Source organism: Emiliania huxleyi, assembly GCF_000372725.1.
Source record: "Emiliania huxleyi CCMP1516 chromosome Unknown EMIHUscaffold_182, whole genome shotgun sequence".
Taxonomy (NCBI): Eukaryota; Haptophyta; order Isochrysidales; family Noelaerhabdaceae; genus Emiliania; species Emiliania huxleyi.
The window spans coordinates 5,001-21,538 of record NW_005200763.1 but is presented as its reverse complement, the minus strand read 5'-3'; the positions used below and the strand labels follow the sequence as shown (position 1 = coordinate 21,538).

General features: G+C 67.4%; 5 protein-coding genes across 5 annotated transcripts in view; 2 read left to right on the top strand and 3 right to left on the bottom strand.

The window, feature by feature from the left end:
* Positions 1-148: 148 nt before the first annotated feature.
* On the bottom strand, positions 149-835 carry EMIHUDRAFT_232470 (hypothetical protein; the record flags this gene model as incomplete). Its single annotated transcript, XM_005783050.1, has 2 exons — positions 149-445; positions 536-835. The coding sequence occupies 2 exons, from the start codon at positions 833-835 to the stop codon at positions 149-151; spliced, it is 597 nt and encodes a 198-aa protein (XP_005783107.1).
* Positions 836-4,236: 3,401 nt separating this feature from the next.
* EMIHUDRAFT_45348 (hypothetical protein) lies at positions 4,237-4,728 on the top strand (the record flags this gene model as incomplete). Its single annotated transcript, XM_005783049.1, has 1 exon — positions 4,237-4,728. A coding segment is annotated over one exon (492 nt), but the record flags the coding sequence as incomplete, so codon positions are not given.
* Positions 4,729-5,230: 502 nt separating this feature from the next.
* Positions 5,231-8,699, bottom strand: EMIHUDRAFT_232467 (hypothetical protein; the record flags this gene model as incomplete). The annotated part of the gene is made up of 13 exons (XM_005783048.1): positions 5,231-5,250; positions 5,428-5,540; positions 5,955-6,101; positions 6,175-6,242; positions 6,322-6,465; positions 6,617-6,687; positions 7,109-7,166; positions 7,388-7,431; positions 7,506-7,567; positions 7,646-8,100; positions 8,213-8,351; positions 8,421-8,489; positions 8,686-8,699. The coding sequence occupies 13 exons, from the start codon at positions 8,697-8,699 to the stop codon at positions 5,231-5,233; spliced, it is 1,404 nt and encodes a 467-aa protein (XP_005783105.1).
* Positions 8,700-9,425: 726 nt separating this feature from the next.
* Positions 9,426-12,792, bottom strand: EMIHUDRAFT_113096 (hypothetical protein; the record flags this gene model as incomplete). The annotated part of the gene is made up of 11 exons (XM_005783047.1): positions 9,426-9,658; positions 9,690-9,789; positions 9,859-10,044; positions 10,296-10,476; positions 10,521-10,662; positions 10,692-10,783; positions 11,056-11,119; positions 11,194-11,272; positions 11,357-11,573; positions 12,069-12,180; positions 12,405-12,792. The coding sequence occupies 11 exons, from the start codon at positions 12,790-12,792 to the stop codon at positions 9,426-9,428; spliced, it is 1,794 nt and encodes a 597-aa protein (XP_005783104.1).
* Positions 12,793-15,397: 2,605 nt separating this feature from the next.
* EMIHUDRAFT_442393 (hypothetical protein) overlaps positions 15,398-16,538 on the top strand; it is a gene marked incomplete at its 3' end in the record, with an annotated part of 1,373 nt that continues 232 nt past the window's right edge. The window contains exons 1-3 of the mRNA XM_005783046.1: positions 15,398-15,764; positions 15,948-16,080; positions 16,293-16,538. The exon at positions 16,293-16,538 is cut by the window's right edge and continues 232 nt beyond it. Of these exons, the coding sequence (XP_005783103.1) occupies positions 15,440-15,764; positions 15,948-16,080; positions 16,293-16,538 (704 nt within the window). The remainder of the gene's footprint in view (positions 15,765-15,947; positions 16,081-16,292) is intronic.

The window sequence follows — 16,538 nt, the reverse complement described above, 5'->3', positions numbered from 1 at the left end:
GCGCCGTGAAGAGCAGACCGCTGAAGAGGAGGCGGGCTCGTCATCCTCGCCCGCTCGACGACGAGGGAGTCGACCACCACGTCCGACATTGCGACGCCCAGCGACGCGACCGTCGACGCCGCCACCGCCTGCTCTACACGCGATGGGTCTAAGCCTCGACTCCCTCCCTTCGTCGATTCCTCGTCGCCGCCGCCGCCTGCGCCGGCGTCGCGACGACCGTGGCGAGGGAGGCCCATGAGGCGGAGCCGAGCAGGCCCGCGAGGATGAGGTACGGCTTCCGGCGGTACCCGAACACGGGCAGCCCGTCGGTCAGGAAGCCGTACACGGGCTTGATCACCCACGGCAGCGAGACGACGCCCATCAGAGCCGCCTGCTCGCCGGGAGAGAGGCCGAGCTGGTCCTTGAGAAAGTAGGTGCGCGCCAACGCAGCGAGGCCGAGCGCTCCCTGAACAGCGCAAACGCTCGAGGTGTCGTCGCGGTATCATCTCAGGCTGCCTCAGAAGTGTCTCGGAAGTGTCAGGTGTCACTCCTGCACAAAGTAGACCGTCATCACCGCGTAGGTGCTCGGCCCGCCCGCCACGCCCTGCATCACATTCTGCGCGAACCAGCCACCGTGGCCAATCCTCGCCTCACCCTCCGTCTCCTCAATCCGCGTCAGCGGGTCGCGTGGCAGGCAGCAGAGCAGCTTCCGGCTGCGTGGCTGGATGTGCGGACGAAGCGCGCGGCTCGAGAGGTGGAGAGCCGGCAGAGAGCGGGCGGTGATGCTGGTCGCCTCTGTGCTGAGGAGGAGCAGGAGGCCCAAGAACTGGTGCTTGCGAACTCGCAAAACCGCCATGCGCGGCGGCGACCCGCGAAACAAAATGAAGCGCTGGGCTTCTCAGCTCCGCGGCCCTGGATGTGAGGTTGATGACTGCACTCCAAGTGCTCCAAGAATGCGCTGAAAGGCCCGCTGGGTTGCACTTGTTAGCTCCCCGGCCTGGATGTGCGGCTACTGACTGCACTCCAAGTGCTCCCTCCGGGCGGGGCCCCTCTGCGCCGGGGAGGCGTTGTTCGAGGCTAGGACGCAAGCGTCCGTCGCCCTTTTCAAACTCGGGGCCCACTCCGCTGCGCGCTGCGCGCTCCGACCCGCATTTGGAGGGCCTAAGAGTTTAAGGTGTTGCTGCGCAAAAGGTCCACAGGGCGCAGCTCATGCTAAGAGTTCGGCATGATCAGTGGAAAATGGAGAGGGGTGGTGCTATGGGATAGCAGAGCAGACACTTATGTGGCCTGGCCCAGATCACATGGTTTCAACTTTCGAAGTTTACGGAGATGTCTTGGCACACCAGCTGAAGGCTTGCACGGCCCAGATCACATATTTCGCCACGGTATTCGGATTTTGCTGTTTGTTCGTGTGGGGTATTCCAGATTTGTCAATGGTACCGCCTAGGGAAGGGTGTACCGCGTCTGCGACTCGGGGGCGCCTTGCGGGCACAGAAGCCCTTAGCCCCCTTACATCTTGCGCGGTTAAAATCCTGCTCGCACTGGCACGGGACTGGCGCGCACACTGGCACTAACCTGTGAAGAGACCCAGGGGAGGAGCAGTCCGCAAGACCCGAGCCCCGCGTGCCGCGAGGTTCACACAACCAAGAAAAGAAACAACGCCGGGGCGAATGGAGAAAGCGTGTATTCATTCGAGCACAGGGAGACATGCGAGCCCTCGCCTGCGCGCGCGGGCACATCCGTGCGGGCGAGCGAGAAGAGACTAGCGACGGACAGTCGTAACCCACCCAACTGGCACTCAACCCGAGGGCAGACCACCGGGCACGCCTCCGTCGTGATAGTACAGGTTATCAAAGAGCTTTCTCGCTCTTTCGAGCAGCGAGGGAGGCCGCTCCGGCTCGGGCGGAGGCCGCGACGAAGCGCCTTGACTGCACTCGACGCAGCCGCTCGTCACGCTGTCCCGCCTTGACGGCCCTCCCCTGTCACCTTCCGTGTTTAAGAAGTGGGCGCTCCGCTCAGACGGGTCGGCGCGACGATCCCTGCCGCGGGGCTGCTGCGGCGCACCCTGGGAGTGGTGAGTCTCGCCGTTACGGCTGCCGCCTCCCGCCCCCGCCCTGAATGCTGCCGGCCCTGCTGAGGATGCGGCGCGGCTCATGCCTTGGGAGACTCCCCTCGCGCCTTTGGCCGGCAGCCTGGCCGCCCCACGTGCGACGCCACGGGCCGCCGCGCGCGCCTGCGTGAGGCGTGGAGAAGAGGGTGGGCGCGGTGGCGGTGGCGGGCGCAGTTGCTCCTCCTGTGCGGGCGCGCGCCTTTGGGACGACACAAGCGAGCGAGGCCTCGAAGCTGTCGGGGCGAGGGTCGAAGGCAGGATTCCAGCCAGGCCTGCCTCGCGTGCGGTCAGGCGGGAGGCGGAGCTTGGTCTCGAGGCTGGAGTAGTCGTAGCAGATGTAGAGCAGGGCAAGGGCGATGATGACGACTGCACCAGAGGGGGCGGCGCGACTCTCAACAGGCTGGCTCTCAAGAGGCAGGCGTGGGGAGATGCTAGCATGTCGAGGAGCGAGGGGTCGAGGGGCCATGGGCAAGCGCACTCGAGGGGATTGGGAGGCGCGGATGGCCCTCAAAGAGGACGTAGTGATAGACGGTGGTGGAGACGAGCATGGCGACGAGGCTGCCGTAGAAGTAAAGATGGAGCGTCTTGTACTCCCCTGAGCTCCGCGAGCAGGGGAGAGAGTGAGGACGGGTCTTCATCGTGGCGGAGGGCGGAGCGTTGGGCGCTCGCCGCGCAACACCATGACGGCGCGAGTCATCGACCCCTCGGGGCCGCGCAGGGCGAGGCCGGGCGCCATGATTGACAGCTGCATCGCCCGCACGATTGCCATCACGCCCAGCACCAGCGAGATGGAGCAGCTCACCGCCCACGCCATTTGAGTGCCCTCCTCAACATCGTCCATGTCACGCGCCTTGGAGATGCAAGGTGCAGGTCTCCACACGCCAACAGCCAGCCTAGCAGGAGCTGAGCTATCCACCCGCATCTCATAGTCAGGCGGGAGCCCCACTCGCGCTGTCTACGTGCCAGGCCCGATCCCCGCACCTCGACGATGGCCGAATAGACGAATCCGGCAACGAGCGCGGCCTGCGTGCCGAGGGTGGCGCAGTTCTGCGTGAAGTAGGATAGCTCTTTGTCTTCAATCACGACGAGCGACCGCTTGAGCTGCTCCTGCAGGTCGCACTTGTCTGCGAGCAGCATTGTCCTCCGCCGTTTGGAGCGCTCTCATTTATCGTCAAGTTTGCGAATTCTAGGTAAAATTTGACCACTCTGCGAGGGATTCTTTCTTCGAAGAGCGAAAAAAAGAAAGACCCGCCAGCCACAGCACGCCGCCACCGTCACAGACGTTGTTTTCCTGCGCGGTTTTCGCGGCCGTCCTTTGACGTCCGTCCGGACCGCGCGCGCGTCGGGTGGGCGCCGATTCAATGGAGGCGTTGGCGGGTTCTTTTTGGCGAGCTAGTTTCAAGTTGGCGGAGGCTCGATTGAGTGAAGGGTGAAGCAGCAGACGCTCGGCCGGAGCGCCCACACAGAGATAGGGATTGTGGTGCTAGCCGTTCCCCATGTGATTCTGTTACTGTTTGGATTGCCCCCCCCCAGCCGCGGCCCCGGCCGTCTCCCGTCTGCCTCTCCCTTATCTCGTCGCCAGTCTCTCGCCAATTCAATTCCAATTCTCGCGGTGACCTTCATGCCGAACTCGCGGTCGGTCGTCCCACTCACTCTCGACTCCCTGGCGCGGTCAAAAGTGTCGGTGCGGTTGGCGGCGCTTGCGCTGCTGCCCGTGCACGGCCATTGGGCCGCGTGCGCGCTTCATGTCCGTGTGTGTGCTCCCGAGGAGTAGTGAGTGTGGACAGGCAGGCGTTGCAGGACGTGCGCCGCGCCGCCGCGGGGCTCACGTGCGGACCGCCGTGAAGTGAGTTCTTTGACTAATGTCACACATGTTGGGAGACTGATGGGTCAAAAGCATAGATCGTCAATCGACGCGTCGCGCCTTTGCCGATCCGCATTGTGTGGTTCTTGGGTGGCGCGCCCCAGCTCTTCACTACCCACCAGGTTTTCCTGCGCCCGACAAGTCGATGCGAGCCGCTTGTTTGCGAGCCCTCGGGCCCGCGCTCCCGCGGCAGCCGTTTGCGGCTCTGAGCAGCGCCGCGCGGCGCGGCCGCAAAAAGCTCGACCCGGCCGCTGCTCGCGTGGCGCAGGAGGCGCACTTGCAGGAGGCGCTGCGGCTTGTGCGAGCTTGTGCGGTCCGCGGGTACGACGAGGGCGTCTCGGTGGACGTCCACCTGAACGTCGACGCCAAGCGCACCGAGGAGCGCGTGCGCGGGCAGGTCATGCTGCCGCACGGTCAGGGCAAGACCGTCCGCGTCGCGGTCTTTGCGCGCGGTGCCGACGCCGACGCAGCCCGCGCGGCCGGTGCGGACCTGGTGGGAGCGGAGGAGCTGGTGGCCGAGGTGCTGGCCGGGCGGCTCGACTTTGAACGCGTGCTCGCCACGCCCGACGCGCTGCCCGCCCTCGCCAAGGCTGCGCGCGTGCTCGGCCCCAAGGGGCTGATGCCAAATCCAAAGCGAGGGACAGTGGTGACGGAGGTGGCGGCGGCGGTGCAGCAGGCCAAGGCGGGGCAGGTCGAGTTCCGCGCGCAGAACCAGGGCGTCGTGATGGTCGGGCTGGGCAAGGTCTCCTTCGGCGCCGACCGCCTCGCAGATAACGCGCCCACGGCGGTTGCGGCGGCGGCACGGCCGTAGTGGGGCGTGCTCACACCTTGGGTTGTCAATAGGCGATCGCTGCCCTCGCGGCGGTGCTCGGCGCGCGGCCGGACCGGTTCCGAGGCAAGCCGGTGCACCGCATCACCCTCTCCTCCACCAACGGGCCCGGCATCGACCTCGACCACTTCCTCTGGTAATTAGTAAAAATTAAACAAACACGGACCTCGCGCGGACGCCACATGAGAGATGTGTCTGGCACATGCGACATGGAAAACGGCTAACCGCTTGTCGGTTTGTATATGCCACGAGAGGCATTCGTCTGGCTGTCATTTGCTGCTGCCCGCCACAGCGGGGGAGCAACGAAGGCCGAGAGGACACTTTACGCGGGTGCAGGTGCAGGTGCCCTCTGTCTCCCGCGCCCGCCTTTTGGGTCTCTCACACCTCAACTACAGCGCCTCGGCCCTTGCTGCCCGCCACAGCGGGGGAGCAAGGCCGGGAGGTCACTTTACGCGGTCGGCTTGGCGGCTCGGGCGGTGAGGAGGAGCCCGTCGAGCCAGCGCGGCACCTGCGCGCAGCTCGAACGCCTCAACGACACGGCGGCTGTCTCGCAGCAGGAGAGAGGCGGAGGAGAGAGGCGGAGGAGAGCCAGCGCTGCGCCTCCTGCCGAACCTCCTGGCTCGATCTCGGCTCGATCTCGGCTACGTCGCCGCGCCTCCTGCCGCGCCTCCCGCATCGCCGCCGCCACTCGGCACAGCGCGTCGCCGCTGTCCGCGTCGCCCACGATCGTGGTGACGGATCCGACGTGCCCTCCGCGCCTGCTCACAGCGAGTGCGGCTGTGCGAAAGGCGAGGTCTGATGCGACGGGAGCGCTCCTAGTCGCCCTGTGCGGCTATATCTCGGCTTGTCTCGGCTATATCTCGTCGCCCGGTGCGGCCGACGCGCTGCGCGTACTCGAGCAGCGAAGCTGGCGGCGTGTAGCAGACGACGTGGCTCACCTGCGGGATGCGGACTCGGGTCATGCTACCCACCTCCCACCGGCCGGCGTGCAGGAAAACTGCGGCGCGTTTGGCATCGCCTCCGGACTGGCCGCGTCGAGGGCCTACTGAGTCAGGGACTGTGAGTCCGAATGAGGAGGAGGATGCAGAAGGAGGGGCTGGCCGCGTCGAGGGCCCGCAGCGCCGCGTCGGTGGAGACGAGGATGCGGGTCTTGCCTGCTCGCAGACCGGCACCTCAGCCCGCACGTCTGGTCGTGCGTGTGCGGAGGGCGAGGGGCAGACGGCTCGCCGCTGGCGAAGGAAGAGAGGAGCGCCTCCCGCTCCCGCGGCTTGAGCCGCTCCGCAGACGCGTCCGCCACGGGCAAGCCCTCGTCGCGGAGCCTAGTCGCGGCGGGGCGGAGGCGGTGGAGTGCTGGCTCGCTCGAGCGCGGGGGCAGCGCCCTCGCCGAGCCACCGAAAGGAGAGGAGCTCGCAGTCCTGCCGCTGCCGCGCGACGCAAAGGACGAGGCCGGAGCTGCTCGCCTGCGGACGGTCAACCACCGGCGGGTGGCCTCTCCTCCTCCCTCCCCGCGAGGGTCAACTGGCCGGGGCAGCCCGCCACGATCTGGGCGAACTTGTCCATCCTCCCGCCGTCGACCGCGTAGACGGCGCGCTGCGTCACCAGCCTCGAGGAGAGCGCGCCCTGCTCGGCGTCGGAAGACGCCACGCGGATGGCGGACGCGCGGACGAGGAGGCCTATGTACATCTGTACCTGCTGTACATCTGTGCCTGCTGTACATCTGTGCCTGCTCACACCGCCCGCCCGAGTGCGGGCTTGTGGAGAGTGTCTGCTCGCGAGCTCACAGAGATATGGGGAGAGATGGGCGATTGTGGAGAGGGTCTGCTCACGAGCTCACAAGTAAGAGTGTGCGGCCTGGCGCGAGCAGCGAGCACAAGCCTCGCGTCTCGTGCGACAGCCCCGCCTCGCCTGGAGGAGGGGGGGGGGAACCAGCCGCCCGGATAAGCACTCCCGACGGCTGCTGCTGGCGCGTCTGGGTGCCACCGCAGCTAATCCCGCCCTAGTCCCGCCCTCGCCTCGGCGCGGCAGCGACCCGGCCGCAGACAGGCTCGAGAGGCGCCTGGGGAGGGAAAGAGGCACCCGGTCTTGGCCTCGCGGCGGCAGCAGGCCGGCGCAGAGCAGCGAGAGAGAGCGCGCTTCGAGGCGGGCGGGAAGCCTGTTCACAGCAGGAGGGCGTGTGAGGAGGCCGTGGCAGAGGGGGAGCTGCTCCGACGCGGGGCGGGCCGCCTGGCGTCGCGAGGAGGCGCCGGAGCGGCGACTCGTACCCCAAGTCGGCCACCTGTCCACGGGCTGGGCGGGGGCGGTGAAGAGGCGACCTGCCCGGGGGAACCTCCTCCCGCCCTCCCGCAAGCCACCTGGTCGAGGGCTAGCACCGCGAGGTAGCCGACCTGTTCACAGCGACTACTCGCTGTGAAGAGGCACACCTCCCCCTGCACCTCTCTATCCCGCGGGAGAAGAGCCTCGGCCGCGTCTCGGCCACGCCTCTCGGCCACATCTCTCGGCCGCGCCTCGGCCGCGCCTCGGTCGCACCTCGGCTGCACCTCGGCTGTATCTCGGCTGCATCTCGGCGTCCTCTCGCCTGCGACAGGTCGAGTGACGCCCTCTCCACCAAGTCGAGCAACCGGCCAGGAGAGCCGAGGACGAGGCTGGTGCCTACCCTCATCACACCTCCAAGCTGAGGAAGCAGCTCAGCCGCCCGACCCGGCCCGACGAGGGCGGCTGGCGACCCGCCACGCGCAGCGCGGCAAGCGTCTCCTCCCACTCGGCGGACCCGCCCGCGACCGCGTACCTGCCACGCACACACCACCCAGCCGTGTGAGAGGCGCTCTCTCCCTGCACCAACCACCCGCCTATCCTCTCCACACACCGTACGCCGGAGCCTCGCGTGAGGGAGGCGGCGCACTCCTCCGCCGCGGCGAGGAGCGGACGCGTCGGCGCGATCACGAGCGCGCGAGGCCGACTCAGCGCGCCGCCACCGCCCGCGCTGTCGCCGCTCGAGGCCCCGTTCGCGGTGGGCGAGGCCACAGCGTGAACGGTCTCGTCGGCCATCAGCGGCGAGAGGAGCGGCAGCATCAGCGCGAGCACGTCGTGCGAGCAGCTGTTGACGATGAGGTCGTGGCCGGCGAGGCCGACCGGCACCGCGTGCCGCTGCGTCGGCGTCGGTGGGCCGGCGTTCTGAAGCTTTGCCCGCAGCCGCTCTTCCAGCTGCGGGAGCTCCGACGCGCTCCAGCCCGTGATTGGCACGTTGGTGGGCACGCGCTCCACCAGCGAGTCGGATGTCACCTCGAATACCGGTGCCGCGGACTCCATTGTGATTTCGCCCTCTTCGTGCGAGAAAAGAATTTTAGCAGCGCCCTCGCACAACACTGGGCACGGGACTGGCGCGCACTGTGCGCGCCAGTGTGCGAGAAAAGAATTTCAACAACCCGCGTACCACACCAATGAGCCTGCAAGTGCTCCAAGCCAGCCACGACGCAATACTGCCGTCCTCGCCCGGGGAGTCGGGCACGGGATCGCCGTCGGTGATGGCGACAGAATCGGACAGAGAAGACGAGACGGTGGCGGGGCCGCGGCTGAAAAAGGCTAGGAGGGGAGGTCGGGCCCGGCGCCCGTCGGATGACCATCTCGGAAGGAAGGCGAACAAGAGGAAGAACTCAGAGGAGAGGGGAGCCTCCTCCGGAGTGAGGATGAGGACCTTGCGCGAAGGGGCCCTGAGCGGTGACGTCGTGTGAGAGTGCGTGTCATGTGCATGTCTGGTGTTCATTATAGCTCCGAGTAGAGGGGGCGTTCTGAAGTTATGGGGAAACCCGGAGCGCGGAGCCAACCCTCGGCGGAGACCCGTGTTTACTTTACGGCCCTTGCCCTGCGAACGCGCACCCCCAGGGCTAGGGCTCTCTTGCCCGCAACCCGATGCCAATCATCCGGCCCCCGCTGGGTGCGCTTCTGAGCTCCCCGGCCCTTGGATGTGCGGTTAATGACGACCGCACGCGTGCACTCCAAGTGTTCCAAGGAAGCTGAAATCCCTGTGCATCTGGATAATCAGTGCAGGCTGCAGCGGCCAGCGGCAGCGCGCCATCCGCTCGTGAAATCACATAAAATTCACCGCTGGGGCAGGGCTGTCTCGAACGGGGCCGGAGACGGCGGAGAGGGAGAGGAGACCGTCGAATGACCCCGCTGCCGACCGCCGGCGACCCGGCCTCACGCCTAACCCCCGCCCCCGTCCCTGCCTCTCAGCCTAAAGCTGTCGCCCCCGCCCTACCGGACGGCCTCGCTACCCCGCCGCCTTTGCCTCCGTTTTCGCCCAGGGAGGCAGCTCTCCCTTCCTCTCCCGCTCCCTCACGCGGTTCGTCGAGTCGGTGAGCCACTGCTCTGTCTTCTCGGTGCGCGGCTCCTCCGGCCGCACGTTGAAGCCCGCCTGGCGCCCAGAGCATGAGCCGTCAACGAGAGGGAAGGAGGGAGAGGCGTGGAGGTGAGGGCGGTGTGTGTGTGCGTGTGTGCGTGTGCGTGTGCGTGCGTGCGTGCGTGCGTGCGTGTGTGTGTGTGGGGGGGGGGGGCTGCCTGGTGCCCAAACTTGAGCTGGCCCGGCTTGGAGGCAGTCATCAGAGAGAGCACCTACCACGCGGAGAAGAAGAGGCGTGAGGGCGGCCTCAGCCAGCGGGCCCCTCGCCCCCCTTGAGAGGGGGCTCCTTGAACTTGAACTCGCCCGAGCCCGACTTTGGCAGGATCTCGAGCCGGAGCTGGCAGCCGCAGCCCGCACGCGGCGGCGGCTTCGCGGCGGGCGCCCTGGCGCGCGCGAGCTCGAGCACCTTCGCCTTGAAGACGGAGAACTGGCCGCCCTTGACGAAGGCGTCAACCTCCTCGGCCGGGCATGAGCACTCGCCTGTTCGCGGCGCCGCTGTGAAGAGGCGCACCTCTCGCCTCGCCGGCGAGGTGGTGAGGAGGCGTCGCGCCTTCGCAAGTGACGCGGGCGATGCCCATGTGCTCGTACGAGACGAGGTGGCCGAGCAGGACCTGTTCACAGCGAGAGGTGTGAAGAGACGCTGTTCACAGCTCGTACGAGACGAGGTGGCCGAGCAGGACCGTGAAGCGCTCCCCCCTGCCCAGCCGGTCGACGTCGATGCAGAACTCGGCGTGCTCGCCCGGCGCGGTGCCGATGATGCCCGGCTTCATCTTCGCGTCGGTGCCCTCGACGCGGTACGCAAAGGTCGACGAGTTGAGCATCGCGCGCGTGAGCTCGTCGCCCTTGAGGCAGAGCCCGACCGGCGCCTGGCCCGGCAGGCACCCCTCCGGTGTGGCCGCGGAGAGAGAGAGAGAAGAGAGAGAGAGAGAGAGAGAGAGAGAGAGAAGAGAGAGAGGGGGGGGGGAGAGAGGGAGAGGGAGAGAGAGAAGAGACAGAGAGAGAGAGAGAGAGAGAGAGAGAGAGAGAGAGAGAGAGAGAGAGAGAGAGAGAGAGAGAGAGAGAGAGAGAGAGAGAGAGAGAGAGAGAGAGGTGGAAGGCACGGCCGGCGCGCCTCGACGCTCGGCGACAGCAGCGGCGCCAGCAGCGGGTAGCCGCTCGGGCCCGGCGTGCCAGCAGCAGCCTCGGCGGACACGGCGGCGCACGCGCTCTGCGGCCGCGACCCGGCGCTGCGGCGGGCGGCGACGGCGTCGAGCGCGGCTCGGATCCGGTCGATGACGAGCTGCGCCATGAGGGAGTGCCTGAGGATTGGAGGAGGAGTCGTGCGCAGCGAGGAGTGTGCGACCAAGTGCGCCGCGGGGGGGAGGAGGAGCGCCCCCACGCCGCGGGGTGGTGCCGGTCGTGGAAGAGCTGCTTGAGCGGCCAGCGGGTCGAGTTCGACTTGAGCTCGCTGTAGAGGGCGCCGCGCAGCGAGACGGAGGGCACGCCTGCTCGCAACACCCGGCCGGTGGGGGACGGCCCCGCGCGCCGCCTGCGTAGCTTGGCGCGGTGGCGCTGCCGTAGTAGCCGGCGAGCCGCACGATGGCGTCCTCCGCCTTGGCCTCGTACCTGCCCGCAGTCGTGTCACGCTCGCCCACCGCCACACCGCCCCGCGACTGCGGCGCCTCGCTGGCAGGAGAGGTCTCGCCAGGTCTCAAAACCACATCTCGCGAGCTCTCTGCCCAGCTCTCTGCCCAGCTCTCTCCCAGATCTCACCCAACTCTCTCCCAGATCTCACCCAGCCCTCTCCCAACCCTCGGCCAGATCTCGGCCAGATCTCGGCCAGATCTCGGCCAGATCTCGGCCAGATCTCGGCCAGATCTCGGCTAGGTCTGTCTCACGGGAAGGCGAGGTCGTTCGAGTCTGCCCAAGGGGGCGCCTTGAGGCAGCCGTACCCGTCGCAGCCTGGCGGGGCGGGGCAGGGGGGGCGTGTCGCGGACCGCGTCAGCCGAGGTTGCGTGCGGCGTCGAGGGCGGCACCCGAGAAGAAGATGCGCTGCACGTTTGCCCCCCAGCTGGCGGGGTGGACCATCAGCTCGAGCGTGTTGAGCAGCAGCACCTGCTCGCACAAAAGTGCTCCCACCGCGGGCGGAAGGCGGTGCAGGGTGGCGCTCGTTGCGAGCTGTGAATGGCTCGTTCGCACCGCGGGTGCGCCGGGCAGCTTGAGCAGCTGCCGGAGGAGCCGCTCGAAGGACGCAGCGTCCTGCGCAGGGCGTGAGGAGCTGGCCGGCAGGAGCTGGTGGGGAGAGGGGTGAGGGGGGGGGGGGAGGGGAGAGGCGGAGGTGGGCGCCTCGTCGACGGTGGTGTCGAAGTTGACGGCGTACTCCACCACGACCAGGTCGGGCTTGGGCGGGAGGTGCCTGTCCACAGGAAGGGCCTGTGTGAAGAGGGCAAAGCAGGCGTCGGCCGAGCAGGCGGCCGGCTCGGGGGGGCGGGAGGGGCGCCAGTTGAAGCAATGCTCCATGTAGGCGGGGCCTGTTCCCAGCGCGAGGGTGTGAAGAGACGGCCCGCCCAGCGGCCAGCTCGAGGAGTGGCTAGTGCCCGAGGCGGGGACGGCGCCGCAGTAGTGCTCGTGCACGGCCTGCGGGCGAGATGAGGCGAGATGCGGGCGAGGTGCGGGCGAGGTGCGGGCGAGGTGAGGCGCCGCAGTAGTGCTCGTCTTGCGGGCGAGGGGGGCAGCCACGGTGTGTGGCCGAGGTCAAGCCGAGATCGAGCCGCGGCCCAGGCCGGCGAGCCTGCGGGAAGGAGACGTTGAGCCACTGGTACAGCTTCCAGTGGAAGAGCGAGTGCGACCTACCCCTCAGCGGTGCGGGTCAGAGGCCGCGAGCCGGCCGGCGCCTCTGGCCGCGGGCGACTTTGAGGTGGTGAAGGTGGTGCCGAAGGAGACGGAGCCGCCGAGGATGCCCAGCCTCACGCCCCGCCCGTCGAGCAGCTTCTCGGCCAGGCACTCGAGCCTCGCCGGGTCGCCTGCTCACACCTGAAGCTGTGGAGGCCCGAGCGTCCTCGGCCCCGCCGCTCGAGCCGCGCCGGCTCGCCTGCGACGGCGACGCCGCGAGAGAGCTGTCTCGCGTCGAGCAGCGGCCACCAGTCGCGGTGCACCTCCTTCCACGACTCCTTGTGGCTTACGGGAGGGTGCCGCCACATCCGCCGCAGCCTCGTCACGTCGTCCGCAGCCACGACCGAGCCCGCACCGCCGCCACGCGCCGCCGCCGAGCCGCCGCCGCCAGCTGCTGTGCGTGAGGCCGCCCGGAGGCGAGCCAGCTCCGCCCCGAGCTTGGCCGCCGCCTGCCGCTCCCGCTCCGCCTCGGAGCGCGCCGCCGCCACCGCCGCCGCCGCGCTCGCCGCCTCTGCCGCCGCCGTGCCGCCGCCGCCGCCGTCTGCCACGTACTCGGGCGGGGGCGGCCAGAGCCCGACGCGCGGAGGGAGCGTGACCCGTGTGCCCGCCTTCTCTGCCGACTGCCACTGCTGGCGAAGCAGCAGCAGCACTGCGCCAAGCAGCAGCACAGTGTTGAGCGAGTTCCAGGCAGAAGAGTCGGACCGCGGTCCGCCGGGCTTTGAGCTCCGCCCGCTGGCGGCCATTGTAACTGCTCGCGCGCCAGCGTCGGCTGCGCGGGCCACGCACGCTCTCACCTCAACAGTCACCCCGCCAAAGAATTTCCGACGCGGGCCGGCAAATGATCGCAGTGTGCGTCAGAAGAGTCGTCCTTGCGCGAGGAGAGCTCGATAAACTCGAGGGGCCAAAATATGCCGCGAGGAGGGCAGAGCTGCGCCGAGCAGCGAGAGCAAGGGAGCGGCAGGCGGCGGCGCCGTCTGCAGGACGAGGCAGCGAGCGGAGAGCCTGAGGGAGGGTGTACTGTAGTCACTGTAGAGGATGTAGAGTGTAGAGCGCTGTAGAGCTGTAGAGCGCTGGAGAGCGCTGTAGAGCGCTGTAGAGCTGTAGAGCTCTACATCCGGCGCGGGGGGACAGAGCGATGTATATGTAGAGCGCGATTTTCTAGGCGATTTTGCTGTAGAGTTTGTTGTAGAGGCTCTACAGCCAAAACCCGCCGGGAAGGCAGTGACTCAAAGAGGTCGAGTCGCACTAAATGGGGTGTCTCCCAGCTTACTGGAGCTCTGATGGACGGCCCTGACTATCACTGATACACAGAGAGTCACTCTGACGGCACACAACACCCTTATAACTGCGTCATGACCAGCCTGCCATGCGTCGCCGGTGCCGCATTCGTCGCTGTGCTTCTTTAGCAGGCGGTGGACTGTCGGCTGCGAGGACGGTCGCATTTGCGCGAGGCGAGGCGAGCATTCAGACGCGTTGCATGCGCCATGACTCGCGCCAGCCGCGTGCGGGAGCTCCTGGCTGAGCGTTGAGTCCAGGCGAGTTGCGCTGGCCACGATCGCTACGCCGAGCCGAGCTGACGCGCCGAGGCGCGCCGGCCAGTCGCAGCCGTGAGGCATGCCACAGCAGCAGAGGCACCTCCCACCCATTGGGCGGGCAGACAGAAGGCCAGGGCAGCACTGGCAAGTGCAACGCGCCTCATGCCAGAGAGCGACCGTGCCTCGTTCGCCGCTTATGAATGTAGAGTTTGTTGTGGAGATTTCACGTAGAGCGCCTCTACATCGCTCTACAACGCACCCGCCTCGTCACGCGGCGGATGTAGAGCTCTACAGCTCTACAGCGCTCTACAGCGCTCCAGAGCGCTCTACATCTCTACAGCTCTACAGAGCGCTCTACACTCTACATCCTCTACACCCTCCCTCAGAGGAGAGCGACGCGACAGAGGAAGAAGCGACAAGAGAGAGAACGACGAGAGTGGGACGACCGCGGGGTGGCATGAAGGTTGCAGCGAGAATCGGCGAGAGACTGCGAAGAGAGATAGGACGAGAGGCAGACGCCCAAGGGTTAGGGTGGGCGACGGCTAGCGCACCACACCCCTCTCCTTAAAATCCCTGTGTGGTGGCGGCGTGCCGTCCTCCCATCCCTCCCTTGGGTTGTCCGAGTTCTTTCTTTCTTTTTTCGGCACTGCGCAAAAGAATTTGAACAAACAACTCTCTCTCACTACTCACAGCAGACAGGCTCGACACAGGTGCGGACTGGCGCGTGCTAGCACTATCACAGGCAAACCACCGGAGCCGCCTAAGCGAAAGAAACCAATTGCCCGGTCTGTCCTAACTAACTAAGGGTCGCTGAGTAGACAGACTGGAAGAAGTGCCGAGCGCACATCACAGTGAGAGTCGTGATCTCTTGTTGGTTATCAAAAATCTCTCTCTCAGACTGGACGACGCCAACGCAGAGGGCGCCTACGGCCCGCACCGCCGGTCGGTCGGTGGCGTGAGGGCACGGAGCCCGCCCCAAGCTCAATTGCAAGACGAAGCCAGCCCTCTGAGCACTTGAGCACTGGATAGGGTCGATTCCGCATGGTACGGGACCCCTCGATCGTCTCGCTCGCCCTCCCTCACTGGTGTGTTCATTGGGTGGGGTCATAACAAACACGGTACAGGATCCGAGGTGCACGCTGCTGAAGCAGTATCGTCCCCCCTCTCCCCGACGGCGATGGCGGTGTGACCGATCGAGCTACAAGAGGAGCTTGTTCAGCAGGATCCAGGTTAGTCTGGCGCACTACCTCACTGGGGTCAACACGGCGACGAGAGGCGCGGGTGCGAAAGAGGCACGGGGTGGAAGAGGCGCGGCCCTAGCTATCCCATCGCAGAGGTGCGCGTTTGCCTTTCTCCGCCCACCTCCGACGAGTGAACGGAATGTGCCACCCTGAGACGGATCGTGTGTTTCTTCCGCGCCGGCCGCCCAGTGCTCGAACTTTACCGGTATGAGACCGGTATTTGGTGATATTTTGATTAACTTTGAAGTGGTATGGTATAGTGGTATGCGAAAGTGGTATGCGGAGTGTTGATTAGTGTAGCGGCTGTGGGTGTGGTCCCAGGAGGCGAAGCCATGCAAAAGTGCGGGTATTACCCGGGTATACCTGGGTTTTTGCAGGTATACCCGCAAAATACCGGGTATTTTGCCGATTTCGCCGATTTAGCTACAAAAATGCACTCGGACTCGCTTTGGTTTCCGTGAGGCAGGTGGTATCCCATACCACTTTTTGATTAGTGCAGGCCTAGGGTTTGATTAGCCAAAAACTCCCATACCGGTAAAGTTCGAGCACTGCGGCCGCCCCCCCCCACCCGGACTCCTCCTCCTCCTCCGTCGCTGTCTACATCTTTCGACGGCATGCGCCGCCTCGCAGGGCGCGTCCAGAGCAGCTCGGGCGGCGCTGCTGCGGCGGGGGCGGATGGCGCGGTCGCCGCGCCGCTCATCGGTGAGCCGGCGCTCCCGCGCGGCGCTCCGGCGGCCGGCGGCGTGTTTCGCCGCTGCGGAGGGCGTTGTCGTCGCGAGGGGCGGGCCCACGGCGGCGGAGGCGCTGCGCTGACGGCCGCTGACGGCGGCGGTGAGGGCCCAAGCGCCGGCCGAAGAAGCATTGCCGCGATTGCCGTGGCGTGCCGCCTGGCGGGCCCGGCGAGCGGTCCCCGCCGGTCGGGGCTGCCAGCGCTGCACGGTGCAGGTCGCCAAACTTCCCGCCCCCCGCCACCTCTCGCCCCTCCCCCAGCCCTCTCCCTCGGCCCCGCCTCTCGCCCCGCCGGGGATTTTCCCCAGGCGCTTTTTCGGCCACCCGCCAGCCATCCCCGGCCCCGCCAATTTGGCCCTAGGGCACAGGCACCGGCAAGGGTCCCTGCCGCAGACTGGCGGGGCGACAAGGCGATCGAGGCCGAGCATATGCGCTGGAGGCGACGGCCTCGATTTGCGCGCGATCGGCGCCTCGCTCCTCTCGGCTCGGCAACGATACGCGGCGCGCCAGCGTCGGCCCGTTCAAGGCTGCCCCGCACACACCCCCCTCTCGCCGTCGCCTCCTCCCTCCTTCCCCCACCCTCCCCCTCCGCCCCCCTCCCCCTCTCCCGCGGGGCGCGGCGCCCCCCCTCGTCCCGCAGCCCTCGCGCCCCTCTCCTCTCCGCGCGGTCACCGTCACCGCCACCGTCACCGTCACCGTCTCACCGTTTCGCCTCTCCCCCTGCCCCTCTCGCCGCAGGCCGCTGCACGGCGCTCGCCAGCGGCGCCGCGACGCGAGCGCTCTCGCCCCTCCCCCCCCCACCACCGCTAGGGCCGACGGACGCCCCGCGCCTGCGTCCACCCCCCGCCGCCATGAGCCGAGGCTCATGGCGGCGCCTCGAGAGAGCCGCCGCGCGGCGCGGTCGCCGGTCCGGCGCAGAGGGCCGGGCGCCGGTCTCCGGAGCCGGGGGGGCCGTCCGTGGGGCGAGGAGGGCGGAGGGGCGCG